The 16,300-nt window shown below is 44.2% G+C and overlaps 1 protein-coding gene across 1 annotated transcript in view; it reads right to left on the bottom strand.

The window, feature by feature from the left end:
- Positions 1-15,688, bottom strand: part of ACSM5 (acyl-CoA synthetase medium chain family member 5) — a 42,582-nt gene extending 26,894 nt beyond the window's left edge. The window contains exons 1-6 of the mRNA XM_004373307.1: positions 15,640-15,688; positions 10,593-10,811; positions 8,667-8,877; positions 7,638-7,845; positions 4,501-4,644; positions 846-999 (exon numbers count right to left, since the gene is read on the bottom strand). Of these exons, the coding sequence (XP_004373364.1) occupies positions 846-999; positions 4,501-4,644; positions 7,638-7,845; positions 8,667-8,877; positions 10,593-10,796 (921 nt within the window). The 5' untranslated portion in view covers positions 10,797-10,811; positions 15,640-15,688. The remainder of the gene's footprint in view (positions 1-845; positions 1,000-4,500; positions 4,645-7,637; positions 7,846-8,666; positions 8,878-10,592; positions 10,812-15,639) is intronic.
- Between the last annotated feature and the right edge of the window lie 612 nt (positions 15,689-16,300).

The following is a 16,300-nucleotide window of genomic DNA, read 5'->3' as shown; positions in this document are numbered from 1 at the left end:
ACTAACTTGAAATGTAAACCTCATTTAATTACAACAATAAAAAAAAAAAAAAAGAATCTACTGTGTACCAGGCCCTATGCTAAAACTTTATATATATTATCTCATTTCATGCTTACAACTACCCTATAAGAAGATATTATTGCTTTCTTATAGATAAGGAAACAGAGGCTCTGGGAAGTGAGGTGACTTTCCCAGGACCACCCAGCTAACAAGTGGAAGATTCTGGATCAGACTGATTGCAGAGCGTGTGCTATAAACCGCTGTGTGGTACAGCCTGCCTCAAAGCAAAGAGCATGGGCACATGGGCCCTCTGATGTTTTAAGGAATAGTGGTTAGATTATGGAGGGCAGAAGGAAAGTGCCCCATGTCTTTACTTGGGCATCGGTTCTTCTCCCTTTCCACGAGAAGACCCTGGGTGGCTGGTCAGGAGTCATCAGAGCTCTAGAGTTGGGCAAAATAATCATGCTGAGCCCAATGGAGGTGAGCACATAGAGTTTGGGAGTAGATTATGATTTTGCCCAAGGTTTTGAAAAATAAATAGGGTTTTGACAAGAGCATAGGGGAAAATGGGGGCGGGGGAGGTACTCCATGCAGACGAAATAGGATATGCAAAGATTGGAAACATGACATGGTCTTATGTCTAGGGATCTAGATAGGGCATAGGCGATGATTGAAGGTAGCCAGGGGAACAGGAACTAGACTGTGGAAGGTTCTGGCAGCTTGCTAGTTAATATTAGCATCAAAGGAGCCTTCTGGTCAATGATTCATACCTTTTGTCTTGCAAACTTGAAATCTATTTCCTACTCATTTCTACTCAACACATAAGTGGTGTTTTTGTCTCTTACATTCAGGATAACTTTGGCATCAACATGGGGCAGCTCATGCACAAAGATACAAGACCCATTGGGCCAGGCAGAGAAGAAGGTCCAGGCCGCCTTCACCCAGCCAGTGTCTGTCATGTTCCAGAAGATGTCTGATTCAGTCAAGGCCACCCACCGCCTGCCAGGAAATAAAATCAGCACCCTCAGCAATTCCTCTGCCTTTAAAAAAAATTCTACTGTCTACCATGTTAACTGGAGGCCTGCCCATAGTGAGTACTCACTTATGCTGGTCAAATCTGGAAAAGAACCATAGAGTCAACCATTTCTCAACAAACACTTACCGAGCACCTTCTGGGTACCTATGTCCTAGGCTATGGGTACAGAATTTAAAAGACAAATACTCTATTTTCAAGGAGTTTACAGTCTAGTGGGAGTGATATATGAGAGAACAAATAATCTCAATATAGAATGATAAGTGCACTCCGTTTATTCAGCCAACATTTATTTAACACCTGCTCCGAACCCTGGTGGCATAGTGGTTAAGAGCTTACGGCTGCTAACCAAAAGGTCGGCAGTTCAAATCCACCAGCCACTCTTTGGAAACCCTATGGGGCGGTTCTACTCTGTCCTTTTAGCATTGCTATCAGTTGGAATCAACTCAACGACAACAGGTTTGGTTTTTTGATTTTTCTGAGCTCTACATTGTTGTTGTTGTTGTTGTTGTTAGGTACCGTCAAGTCGGTTCCGACTCACAGTGACCCCATGTACAACAGAACAAAACACTGCCTGGTCTTGCGCCATCCTCACAACAGTTGTTATGCTTGAGCCCATTGTTGCAGCCACTGTGTCAATCCATCTCATCGAGGGTCTCCCTCCTTTTCACTGACCCTCTACTTTACCAAGCATGATGTCCTTCCCCAGGGACTAGTCCCTCCTAATAACATGTCCAAAGTACGTGAGACGAAGTCTTGCCATCCTTGCTTCCAAGGAGCACTCTGACTGTATTTCTTCCAAGATAGACTTGTTTGTTCTTCTGGCAGTCCATAGTATATTCAATATTCTTCGCCAACACCATAATTCAAAGGCATCAATTCTTCTTCAGTCTTCCTTATTCATTGTCCAATTTTCACATGCATATGAGGCAACTGAAAATACCATGGCTTGGGTAAGGCGCACCTTAGTCCTCAAAATGACATCTTGCTTTTTAATGCTTTGAAGAGGTCTTTTGCAGCAGATTTGCCCAATGCAATGCATCGTTTGATTTCCTGCTTGCTGCTTCCATGGGATTGATTGTGGATCCAAGTAAAATGTAATTCCTGACAACATCAATCTTTTCTCCATTTACTGTGATGTTGCTTATTGGTCTAGTTGTGAGGATTTTAGTTTTCTTTATGTTGAGGTTTAATCCATACTGAAGGCTATAGTCTTTGATCTTTATCCGTAAGTGCTTCAAGTCCTCTTTGCTTTCAGCAAGCAAGGTTGTGTCATCTGCATATTGCAGGTTGTTAATGAGTCTTCCACCCATTCTGATGCCACATTCTTCTTCATATAGTCCAGCTTCTAGGATTATTTGCTCAGCATTAAATAAGTATGGTGAAAGGATGCAACACTGATGCACACCTTTCCTGATTTTAAACCATGCAGTATCCCCTTGCTCTGTTCAAAACTTTACCTCTTGGCCTAAGTACAGGTTCCTCATGAGCATAACTGAGTATTCTGGGATTACCATTCTTCACACTGTTATCCATAATTTATTATGATCTACACAGTCGAATGCCTTTACATAGTCAATAAAACGCAAGTGGACATCTTTCTGGTATTCTCTGCTTTCAACCATGATCCATCTGACATCAGCAATGATATCCTTTTTTCCAAGTCTTCTTCTGAATCCAGCCTGAATTTCTGGCAGTTTCCTGTTGATGTACTGCTGCAACTGCTTTTGAACGATCTTCAGCAAAATTTTACTTATGAGTCAGTTAATGATATTGTTAGATAATTTCTGCATTCTATTGGATCACCTTTCTTTGGAATAGGTACAAATATGGATCTCTTTTGGTCATTTGGAGCTTGTCATCAGGCATATAAACATAAACAATTAGTCTTGCTTTGAGGAGCTTATAGTTCAATAAATATAAATATCTGGGAAGCCACTGAAGAACATACATTGAGACAGTAAACACTGAGCCTTATGCAATCACAGAAAATGGGCATCTAACCAAGAACAAGGGTAGAGATGGGGGTCTTAGAAATGCTTTTGTAGAGGAAGTAACACCTGAGTTAGACTTAAATGACGTACAAGAATTACAGGGGTGAGGCAGAGAAGGAAGGCCATTCTAGGATGGAGAAACATTGCCTGCAAACATGGAAGACAGAAAAATGGTCCAGTTCTGCACTTGGATCCCGGGACACAGGCTGTGCTTGTTCCACCTACCCATTGGCTATTTCTTCTCAGTGTCCTCTGCTGAGTCTCCTCACCTCCCCCTTCAATGTAGAAATGCCTCAGGAGCTCGTCCTCAGACTTCTCCTTTCAATGGATATTTCTGTCTGTTGATCTCATCCAATATCATGGCTTTAAGCATTATCTTGCTTCTGATAACTCCAGCATGAACCTTTCTCATTAATTCTAGACACATAGAGTGAAACCTGTGAGAGCCAGAATTTGACAGGACTGCGTTGTTTTTCTGGGTCTCCCAAGTTTTCCGTCTTTGACAGGGTGCAATCTTAGCACTTTTCTATCACTCATTTTGGTGGAAAATATTTGAGTTTTCCTTCTCTGACAGGTTTCCTCCTTACACAGTTTCCAGCTTTCATAGGTTTTACTATATATCCAACTGTCTGCTCAACATCTCCACTTTTAACTATGGGTAAGGAGATGTCTGGAGTCCCTGGATGGTGCAAACGGTTAATGTGTTTGGCTACTAAACGAAAGGTTGGAGGTTCAAGTCCACCCAGATGTGCCTTGGAAGAAAGACTTGGTGATCTACTTCTGAAAAATCAGCCATCGAAAGCCCTATGGAGCATAGTTCTACTCTGATACATATGGGGAAACTATAAGTTGGAATCAATTTGACAGCAACTGGTTTACCAGTACGGAGATATCTAATAGGCATCTCAAACTTCCAGTGTCAAAAAAGAGTTCCTCATTTCCCTCCCATCAGACCGGCACATCCAACAGACTTGCTGCTATCACTTGATGATTCTGGCTGCTCATAAACCTTGGAGTCATCCTTGACTCTTCTCTTTCTCTCTCATTCCACATGGAATCTGTCTGCAAATCCTATTAGACTTACCTTCAAAATGCATTCAGAATCTCACCTCTTCTTACTCCTTCCACTGCTGTTTCCCTGGGCAAGCCACCACCCTCACCTCTTACTACAATGGCCTCTCAGGGTAATAGGCTCCTGATTCATCCTTTGCCTCCTACAGTTTATTCTTAACTCAGCATCCCAAGTGATCCTTTTAAAAAAACAAATCAGACAGTGTCACTTGATTGCTTAAAACCATCCAATGGCTTCTTGCTTCACTCCGAGTCAAAGCCAAAGCCTCCAATATCCTACCTGAGTAGCCCCTTTGCTGGCTCTCTGACCTCAACTCCTGCCACTCTGCCCCCCACTCGCCTCCTCCAGCTCACTCTCCTACTTTCTGTGCCTTGGACCCACCAGGCAAGTTGCCACAGTACCTTCCACTGGCCACAAAACCCAGACCATAGCTGCACTGGGAGTGCTCGACCATCTTGGGGGCTCCGGTGGTGCCACTGGTAAAGTAGATGGCCAGTGGATCTTGACTCTTGGTCCTCACGCAGGTGTGCTCTGCAGATGCCTCTCTGTAAAATGTGAAAATACCAGTGATGCTACTTGTAATAAACATAGCAATAATAACACTAATATTTATAACAACAATGTTGGCAGCCATTTCTATGAATACCACTTGTCTGCACTGTACTGAGAGCTCCAGCTTGCATCATCTCTAATCCCTACAATCACCTCACTTGGTAGGCACTATCATGATAACCCTTTTACAGATAAGGAAATTGAGGCTTCAAATGGTGAAATGACTCGCTCCAAAGAGCCCATGCTCTTTTACCAGGGCATGAGGACCTTCTGGTGGGTCACACACATGTCCATATGCCTGCACATTTAGGCACGGCCTCTCTCCCACTTCCACACTAATTCCTGGTGATTTAGGGTTGTTCTCTAAAGGGCTCCCCAACTTTGGAGGCTTAAGATCTGGGTAATTCCTAAAGTTTTATGATATGGAGAATCATCTAACCCACTAGTTCTCAACTCTGGCTATACCTTAGAATCATCTCGTGTCAGTTTCTGAGTGCTGCTGTAACACAAATACCGCAAGTAGGTGGCTTTAAAGAATATAAATTTATTTTCTTACAGTTTTGGAGGCTAAAATTCAAAATCAGGGTCTTAGCTGTGTCAATTCCTTCTGTGAGCCTGTCTCCTAGTTTCTGGTGTCTGCCAGTGATTCTTGGCGTTCCTTTGCTTGTAGATGATCATCACATGCCAGATGTCTTCCCCTATGTGGGTGTCTCTGTGTTTATTCTGGTGTTTTTATAACTCAGAACTGAATAGGTTTAGAATCCACCCTATACTAGTATGACCTCAACTGATTGTTTGATTGCATTAAATTAGATTACATCATGGAAGGGGATTACATTATGGCAGATGATTACATTATGGAAAGGGTCATGCATTGGATTGTGTCCCTCTAAAATATCTGTCAATTTAGCTAGGTCAAGATTCCCAGTATTGTATGATTGTCTACCATTTTGTCATCTGATGTGATTTCCCTATGTGTTGTCAGTCCTATCACTATGATGTAATACGATGGATTAGTGGCAGTTATATTGATGAGATCTATAAGATTAAATAGTGTCTTAAGCCAATCTCTTTTGAGACATTAAAGAGAAGCAAGCAGAAAGACGGGGGACCTCATACCACCAAGAAAGCAGTGCTGGGAGCAGAGCGCGTCCTTTGGACCTGAGGTTCCTGCACTGAGATGCTCCCAGACCAAGGGAAGACTGATGACCAGGACCTTCCTCCAGAGCTGACAGAGAGAGAAAGCCTTCCCCTGGAGCCAGCACCCTGAATTTTGACTTGTAGCCTACTAGATTGTGAGAGAATAAACTTCTCTTTGTGGAAGCCATACACTTGTGGTATTTCTGTTACAGCAGCCCTAGATGACCAATACAGAAGGTAATATGCTGTACTCAAGACCAACTCTTCTAATTACATGTAACTACTCAATCATAGCAACTATACTAGTGTTTGGCCAAACCACTGGGAAACATAGCCTACCCAAGGTGATGCATAAAATTAACCATCACCCCTGGTAAGTTTAAAAAAAAAATACGATTGCTTACACTCTACCCTGGACAAAATGAAATGAGAATCTTTGAGGGTAGGCCTGGGCATTGGTGTTTTTTAAAAGCTCCTCAGGTGACTCTAATGACAATTAGAATTGAGAACCCCCGATAGAGCCCTGATGACGCAGTGGTTAAGAGCTACCGCTGTTGACCCAAAGGTCAGCAGTTGGAATCCACCAGCCACCCCGTGCAAACCCTATGGGACAGTTCTACTTTGTCCTATAGGGTTGTTATGAGTTGACTCGATGGCAACGGTTTTTTTTTCTAGTTTGATCTAGACCAACCTAGCAGTTCATCAAAACCACCTGGATAGATTTTAAAATAACAGATCCTCAGGGCCATGCTTAGATATGCCTCGTTCAGTAGGTCAGATGTGGGGCCTTGGAATCTGTATTTAAACACCACCTGGGTGAATCTGATGCAGTTGCTCTGTGGGATGGGCACTTGGGACTCAATGGTGCAGGACCCTGAGAGGACCCCTTTTTAGCTCTGGCCTCAGATCAGGACAAAGTCTCAACTTCTCAGATAGGTTTCCACCAGCATCTTGCTCAAAGGCAAATAAATGTATCCTTGGCACCAGGATAAGGTAGATCTCTGTTCCAATCCTGACTTGACTGCATTTTTAGGACCTTGAGCAGGTCACTTCTGCATATCTCAGTTTCCTAACCTGTAAAACTGGGATAAAGCACTCTTCATAGGGTTTTTTCCAATGATTAAATAAGACGATTATTTATTATTGTGTTCTGAGCACCAAACATGATACCACAAAGTAAATGTTCATTAAATTTTTGATACATGAATGTATGTAGGTTAATGCTTTCTTAGCATAGCGCCTAGCATATAGTAAGCACTCAATACATAGCAGCTATTATTATATCACTAACGGACCACCAACTGTGTACTGCACCATGCAGGTTATGTTATTTATTCTGGCTAATAGCTGTATAAGGAGCCCTGGTGGCACCGTGGTTAAGAGCTTGACTGCTAACTGAAAGGTCTATGGTCCGAACCCACTAGCCACTGTGCCGGAGGAAGATGTGGCAGTCTGCTTCTGTAAAGATTACAGCCTTGGAAACCCTATGGGACAGTTCTAAACTCTGTCCTAGAGGGTTGCTATGAGTTGGAATCAACTCGACGATAATGGGTTTGTTTTTGGCAAGAGGTTTGTTTTTGGTTCGTATAACTATTATTAACATTACAGAGGCAGATGAGGCACAGGAAAGCTAGTGACAGATCCAGTATTGAGTGAGCGAGTGACCTTGAACAATGTTAAGGTAGTCACCAGAATTAGGTTTCAGGTCAGTCTGGCTACCAAAGTGAATGTTCCTCTTGCTTAACTCTTTGTGTGCAATCAGCAATGCATTCCATCTCTTGCTGCTGCAAGGGGGAATGCCTTGGCTTTGTTGTTGCACCCGTTTTCCCAGAGAGCCCCAACTTACTGGAGATGTTCCCTGAAGTCTATCCAGCCTGGCCGACTGCTGTCTGACACCAGCAGCTTGGTCTGGAGGGAGGGGCAGTCGGCGCTAATGGCGTCCACCCGCGGAGCCAGGGAGTCACTGGTGATGATGGTTTTGGCCCTGGACGCCTGCAGCCGGTACTTGAGGTCCTTCTCTGTCAGCTGAGTGACACCAGGGATCATCACGGCCCCTGACACCACACAGAAAGGAGATGATGGCTGGGCAGCAGGGGAAGAGAAAGACCCCTCTGGAGAGGTCCAGAGCCAGTACCCTCCTTTCAAGATGGGGGCAAAAAGGGTCTGGAGAGGGATGGAATGCCTGAGCTGAAAAAGGTAATAATAATGACATCTAGAAAAATTTTATGGAGCACTTACACGTGCTCAAGGCTTCACAGTATTTCATTTACTCCTTACAACCCGGGGAAGCAGATACTATTATCATATTTATTGCGCAGATAAGGAACACTAGTGGCGCAGTGGTTAAAGCACTCGGCTGCGAACCAAAATGTTGGCGGTTTGAACTCCCCAGCCGCTCCTCAGGAGAAAGATGTGGCAATCCGCTTCCATGAAGATTTACAGGCTTGGAAACCCTATGGGGCAGTTCTAGTTCTACAGGGTCGCTATGAGTCGAAATCGACTTGACAGCAGTGGGTTATTGTGCAGATAAAGAAACTAAGACTTAGAACTATTACAAAATTAGAAGCTCTAATAACATTGGCCCTCATTCCTGCCTGGCAGCATTTGGTTGGAGCTGAGAAGCAGCTGTCCCTGTCAGACGGGGCATGTGATCTGCAGTTCACCACAGTCCTCACCACTCCTTACTGCCTCACACTTGGCCTGCTTTCCTCGTTGGCATCACTGCCTGGTTTCTGTATAAATCAAGTTTGTGATTGTTGGGCAAAGCGGTAGTAAAGAAAACTCCCCATAGAGTTCATTTTGCTCCATCCCCCAAACCAAAAAGCTCTGGCCGGTTGTGTAGTCCCCACTGGAACTCCCAGCCACACTCACTGACCTGTCCGCATACATGCCACGCTCACCAGCCACCACTCTGGGATCCGAGGGAGAACCAGCATCATTCTGTCCCCAGGCTGCAGGCCACACACGCCCCCCAGCACGTTGGCCGCCTTCCTGGACTGCCTCCCCAGCTCCTCAAAACTCCACCTGACCTCTGCTCCCTTGCCATCAATCCACCAGAATGCAGGATTTGGGGGCCGGTGCCCAGCCTAGATGATGGTACAAGCAGAAAAGCAACAAAAGTTGTTGAAGATTTTTGCTTTCTTGTTTTTTTTTTTTAATTTTTAGAAGTTTTATTTAATTTTTTTCAATAGTTAATAGAGTCACAAAAATTAAAACAATATGGAAAGGCGTTGTGAAGCATGAAGAAGTTCTGCTCCCATCCTGTGTGCTATCTATCTTCACCTGCCTTGGTGTGTAACTACTTTGACTGGTTTCTTACATAGCCTTCGAGTACTTCTTTATGCAAATACAAGTAGATACTCATTTTCCATCCCATTTTTTTAATGCAAAAGATAGCATACGATTTGCACTGTTCTGCAACTTCCCTCTTCTTTTTGGTATTAGTCACATGTCATACAATTGTTCATTTTAAGGTTTCCAGTTCAGTTGTTTTTAGGATAGTCACAGGGCAGCGCAGTCATCACTATGATCTAATTCCAGAACATTCTCACCACACCAAAAAGAAAACTCATTCTGAGAGATCACTCCCTATTGCCTTCCATCCCTAGCTCCTGGCGACCACAAATCTACTTTTTGTCTCTATAGATTTGAAGTAAAATTTTAAAGTCCCCTAATGTAAATGAGGAGTTCTGGTGGCACAGTGGTTAAGAGCTCACCTGCTAACCAAAGGGTCGGCAGTTCCAATCCACCAGCTGCTCCTTGGAAACCATATGGGGCAGTTCTACTCTGTCCTATAGGGTCACTATGAATTGGAATCTATTCGACAGAGTAGAACTGCCCCACAGAGTTTCCAAGGAGCAGCTGGAGGATTCAAACTGCCGACCTTTTGGTTAGCAGCCGAGTCCTTAACCACTACACCACTAGGGTTCCATATAACGACCTTATACGGAAGGGGAAATAAAGAAGGAAGGCACACACAGAGAGAAATCAGGATAATCTTATTCGACTCTAGGTGCCCGCCATGGCTTGCGAGAAGCTTTGAGTCTGAGCCCAGCTCTGTCCTTCTTTAAGAGGGAACCACATGAGAATGAGCGAGATATTTAAAGACAGAGTAAAAACAAACCAGGACTTTTGCCTCCACCTAGTCCGAAGGATCGCAAGGAATCACAAGGGCGTAACTGTCTCAGTGTGTGACTGACTCAGAGACATGATACACTTCACGGATTGAGTGAGGGTGTCTATGGCTCCAAGCCTTGGTGCCACAGCGGTTAAGTGCTAGGCTGCTCACTGAAAGGTCAGTGGTTCAAACTCACCAGCCGCTCCACAGGAGAAGGATGTGGCAGTCTGCTCCCATAAAAACTAAAGCCTTGGAAAACTTATGGGGCTTTAGTTGGCAACGGGTTTGGTTTTTTTTTTTTTGTTTGGGTGTATGGCTCAGAACACTCAGTTATGATTTTTTTCTAAGCCTTCCATGTTATCAGTTTAGGTATTTTTTATTAAAAAAAGAAGCCAAATCTGTTGCTGTTGAGTCGATTCTAACTCATAGTGACCCTACAGGACAGAGTAGAACTGCCCTATAAGGTTTCCAAGGAGTGGCTGGTAGATTCGAACTGCCGACCTTTTGGTTAGCAGCCAAACTCTTAACCACTGTGCCACCAGGTCTCCAGTTTAGATATCAGGACTTGCAAAATTCCCGGGTCAAAAGTCCACATCCATGTGTGTTATAGCCTTGAGTCTCATGGGCATATCTGAGGTCAGCCTCAGGTGCCCACAATGGACAGCATGATGCAAGTGGCTTCACCTTTTCCATCTGGCTCCACACGTCCAGCACGTCATGGGCGAAGTTGAAGTACTCAGGCACCGGCTGCCTCCCCAGACTGATGGCTTCCCAGGTAGCCACGATCTTCTGAGAGGCAAGCGGAGGTGGCGGCTGCCCCGGGGGCCCACAGAATCCTCGAGAGCTCCTCAGGGTCTGGAGAAGCAGGCCTCTCAACCACAGCCTCATGGTGCTGCCTCCTGCCTGTCACCAGAGAGAGGAGAGAGCGAGCGTCGCCCTGGATGCTAGGCTTTGGGGAGAAAGCTGAGATTGGAGAGAAGGCTGCGGTAAGCCTGGTGGTGCCTGTAGTACATACTGACCTGCAGAACAGAGTCCTGGGATGTAGTCTCAGTTCTGCTGGGTGATTTTGGTCAAGTCATTTCTCCTCTCCAAGCCTGAGGCCCATCCCATCCACCTCTCACTACCTGGGGTTGTCTGTGGGCCTGTGGTTCAGTAACTCAGAGTCTACTTCCCAAGGCTCAGCCCTTCAAAGATACTCCCTCCAACAGCCTTTGGCCAATTCTGAACTGGCCTAAGAAGGCTCTAGTGCAGGGCTGCCCAATAGAAATATAATATAAGCCACCTATGTAATTTAAAGGGTCCCTGTTGTTGTTAGGTGCCATTGAGCCGATTTCAACTCACAGTGACCCCATGTGACAGAGTAGAACTGCCAACCTTTCGGCTAGCAGCCGAGCACTTAGCCATTGCACCACCAGGGCTCCTTAAAAGGTCCCTAGGGTGGTACAAATCGTTTGCGCTCGACTGCCAACTGAAAGGTTGGTGGTTCAAACCCACCCAGGGGTACCACAGAAGAAAAATCCTGGCAATCTGCTTCCATTAAGATTACAGTCAAGAGAACCCTATGGGGCAGTTTTATTCTACAACACATGGGGTGGGCCTGAGTCAGAATCGACTCAACAGCAACTAACAACAGCAGTTTCATTAAGAAAATTAAAAAAGAAACAGGTGAAATAAATTTTAATAATGCATTTTATTTAGCTAGATATACCCAAAATACTGTCATCTCAACAGGTAATCAATATGAAAAAGAATTTTTTTTAATTGTGCTTTAGATGAAGTTTTACAGAGCAATTAGTTTTTCATTAAACAATTAATACACATATTGTTTTGTGACATTGGTTGCCAACCGCACGACATGTCAACACTCTCCCCTTCTCGACCTTGGTTTCCCTATTACCAGCTTTCCTGTGCATTCCTACCTTCTTGTCCTTTCCCCTGAGCTGGTGTGCCCATTTAGCCTGATTTTGTTTTATGGGCCTGTCTAATCTTTGGCTGAAGGGTGAACTTCAGGAGTGACTTCAGTACTGAGTCAAAAGGGTGTCCGGGGGCCATACTCTCGGGGTTTCTCCAGTCTCTGTCAGACCAGTAAGTCTGGTCATTTTTTGTGAGTTAGAATTTTGTTCTACATTTATCTCCAGCTCTGTCTGGGACCCACTATTGAGATCCCAGTCAGAGCAGTAGGTGGTGGTAGCCGGGCACTATCTAGTTGTACTGGACTCACTATGGTGGAGGCTGTGGTAGTTGTGGTCCATTAGTCCTTTGAACTAATCTTTCCCTTGTGTCTTTGCTTTTCTTCATTCTCCCTTGCTCCAGATGGGGTGGGACCAGTGGAGTATCTTAGATGGCCACTCACAAGCTTTTAAGACCCCAGATTCTACTCACCAAAGTAGGAGGTAGAACATTTTCTTTATAAACTATGTTATGCCAGTTGAGCTAGATGTTCCCCGAGACCATGGTCCATGGGAGTTCTGGACTCCCTTCGCCCAGTAATTTGGTCGCTCAGGGAGTTTGGATATGTCTATGAAGCTTCCACGACCTTGCCTTGGTCAAGTTGTGCTGCCTTCCCCAGTATTGTGCACTTACCCTTCACCAAAGTTACCACTTATCTATTGTCTGGTTAGTGTTTTTCCCTTCCCACCCCTCCCCTCCTTCATAACCATCAAAGATTGTTTCTTTTTGTGTGTAAACCTTTTCATGAGTTTTTATAATAGTGGTCTCATACAGTATTTGTCCTTTTGTGATTGACTTATTTCACTCAGCTTAATGCCCTCCAGATTCAACCATGTTGTGAGATGTTTTGCAGATTCATCATTGTTCTTTATGATTGTGTAGTATTCCATTGTGTGTATGTTCCATAGTTTGTTTATCCATTCATCTGTTGATGGGCATCTAGGTTGTTTCCATCTTTTTGCTATTGTGAATAATGCTGCAATGAACATGGCTGTGCCTATGTCTATTCATGTAACAGCTCTTATTTCTGTAGGAGGTATTCATAGTAGTGGGATTGCTGGATCATATGGTATTTCTATTTCTAGCTTTTTAAGGAAGTGCCATATCATTTTCCGAAATGGTTCTACCATTTTGCATTTCCGCCAGCAGTGCTTAAGAGTTCCAATCTTCCCACAGCCTCCTCAATAGATATTATTTTCTGTTTTTTTTTATTCATGCCAGTAACGTCTGGGTGAGATGGTATCTCATTGCAGTTTTGATTTGCATTTCTCTAATGGCTAGTGATCATGAGCACTTCCTCATGTGTCTGTTAGCTGCATGAATGTCTTCTTTGGTGACGTGCCTGTTCATATCGAAAAAGAAATTATTAAAGAGATATTTTACATGTTTTTTTCATACTAGGTTCTGGACATTCAGTGTGTATTTTCCACTTACGAGCACATCTCAATTTGGACTACATTTCTTGATTTATTACATTAAATTAGATTACATTAACACACAATGGAATATTATGCAACAATAAGGAAAAATTGATGAATCTGAGAAATATCTCACAACATGGATAAATCTGGAGGGCACTAAGTTGAGCGAAATAAGTCAGTCACAAAAGGACAAATACTGTATGAGACCACAATGAAACAAACACAAGAAAAGGTTTACGCACAGAAAGAAACAATCTTTGATGGTTATGAGGGAGGGGAGGGGTCGGGAGGGAAAAACCTTAACTAGACAATAGATAAGTGGTAACTTTGGTGAAGGGTAAGACAGTATACAATACTGGGGAAGGCAGCACAACTTGACCAAGGCAAGTCACAGTCATAGACATATCCAAACCCCCTGAGAGACAAAATTACTGGGCTGAGGGCTGGGGACCATGGTTTCGGGGGACATATAGCTCGATTGGCATAGAAAAATTCATAAAGAAATTGTTCATACATCCAACTTTGGTAAGTAGCGCCTGGGGTCTTAAAAGCTTGTGAGCGGCCATCTAAGATACATCTATGTGTCCCATCCCATGTGGAGGAAAGGAGAATGAAGAAAAGCAAAGACACAGGGAAATATTAGTCCAAAGGACTAACGAACCACAAGTACCACAGCCTAAGCCCAGAAGAACTAGATGGTTACCAGCTACCACCACCAACCAATCTGACAGGGATCACATTCTGACACGGATCACGACAAAGGATCCTGGACAGAGCAGGAGAAAAATGTAGAAAAAAATTCAAATTCACACAAAAATAAAAGACCAGACTTACTGGTCTAACAGAGAGTGGAAGAGCACCTGAGACTATGCCTTCAGAAACCCTTTAAACTTAGAACTGAAGCCACTCCTGAAGTTCACCATTCAGCCAAAGATTAGACAGGTCTATTGGGCAAACAGTAACACACATGAAGAATGCGTTTCTTAGTTGAATCATGTATACAAGACCAAAAGGCAACACCTGCCCAAAAGCAATGACTAGAAGGCAGGAAGAGACAGGAAAAATGAAGGGATAGAAATGGAGAATTGGGGTGTGGAAGGGGGGAGTATTCACGTATAGTGGGGATTGCAACCAATCTCACAAAAAATTTTGTGTATAAATTGTTGGATGAGAAACTAATTTGCTCTGTAAAGTTTCACCTAAAGCACAATAAAAAATAATAAATTAGATTACATTATGAAAGGTAATTCCATTGTGGAAGGTAATCTGCTGTACTTTAGGTCAACTCATCTAGTCACATGGAACTACTCAAGGACAGCAACTATACTAGTGTTGTTGCACCTTAAAATCATCTGATGTCTTGACGACACAGGTGCCTAGAGGCTACTGTATTGGACAATGCAGTTTTAGTGCCTTGCTACTCAAAGTGTGGTCCCAGGACCAGCCACATCAATCAGCATCACCTGAGGGGAAGTTAAAAATGCAGAATCTCAGATACCACTCCAGACCCACTGAGTCAGAATCTACATTTTACCAAGACCCCCAGGAGGGTTGTGTGCACAGTAAAGTTTGAGAGGCTGCGGCCTAGGGGATGGGTCCCCAGTTTCCATTTCCTTCCACCCAACGCCTCTTGGTGGCAATAATAATACAGTAACTGAACAGTGGTAATAATAACCAACAATAATAATGCATCACAACAACAAGAAAAGTAATTATCATCTATTGAAGGCTTGAAAGTCCCTAGGTAGTACAAATGGTTTGCACTCGACTACTAACTTAAAGGTTGGCGGCTTGAACCCAGCCAGCAGTACTTCAGGAGTAAGGCCTGAGGACCTGCTTCTGTAAAGATTGCAACCAAGAAAACCTCATGTAATGTATGGGGTCAGTATGAGTCCGAATCAACTCAATGGCAGCAAACAACAACATTGAGGCTTCCTGTGCACCAAACTTTTTGAAAGTGCTCTATACACATTCCATTGAATCTTTATAACAACTCTGAGGTAAGTTTTATTTTCTCCATTTTACAGATAAAGAAAAAGTGAGGCTTGAAAAGGCAAAGTGACTTCAAGTTCTCACCAACCAGGAAGGCCTAGGCCTTCACTGTGACCTCCACTGTGGCCACTTTGTCTTGCCTCAGAGATGCCCTCAGCTGACCCCTCACACTTCCCACCTCTGTCCCAAGCCCTTCCTTTGCCTCTCCCTCCTTGGTTCCCAGACCTCTCCACAGCTGGTAATGAGAATCCACTAGCCCCACTACCAAGTCCCAAAGGTCATTTCAGGCCATGCCCCCTTCTGGCATAATCAGTAAAGGCCCCAAGGGGAGACTGCCCTTGCTGCTGAGAGATTTCTCCTGGAATTACCTTTTTGAACTCAGGAAATGCAAAAGGCCTCTGTGTTTACTTCAGCTGAATGCAGCCTTACTGCCTGTATGCCTTCTGGCTCCTCGGAAGGCTGGCAAAGGCAGGGCTGACTCAGTCTTCCTCAGGAACTTTGGCCCCAAATACAGCCAAGAGGGGGCGGGCCCTGAAGCCAGCAGAGCATTCAGTGGCTTCAAATGGCGGGGCTCTTCGAGCTAGCTGGTGAGAGTTCTCCCACTCAAGCTTTTGTCACAACTCAACAGTGGCTGAGAGATTAAAATCCAGCTCTGATGCTTGATTTAGCATTTCCTAACACACGACCAAGCCAACTCAATGACAACTAACAACAATACCACCAGGTGTCCTTCCCTCACTGCTGAAAATTCAGGTCACCTAATCTGAAGAGGGGAGCCCTGGTGGCACAGTGGTTAAGAGCTCAGCTGCTAACCAAAAGGTCGGCAGTTTTAATCCACCAGCCGCTCCTTGGAAACCGTATGGGACAGTTTACTCTGTCCTATGGGATTACTATGAGTTGGAATCTACTCAATGGCAATGGGTTTCATCTGAAAAGGAGAGAGTGGTGACTCAGTGGTAGAATTCTAGCCTTCCATGCAGGAGACCTGGGTTCAATTTCCGGCCAATATACCACATGTGCAGCTACACC

The sequence above is a fragment of the Trichechus manatus genome, unplaced genomic scaffold (genome assembly GCF_000243295.1).
Source record: "Trichechus manatus latirostris isolate Lorelei unplaced genomic scaffold, TriManLat1.0 scaffold00024, whole genome shotgun sequence".
Taxonomy (NCBI): Eukaryota; Metazoa; Chordata; class Mammalia; order Sirenia; family Trichechidae; genus Trichechus; species Trichechus manatus.
Note: the sequence above shows the minus strand (reverse complement) of the source record. Positions and strands in the feature narration are given on the sequence as shown.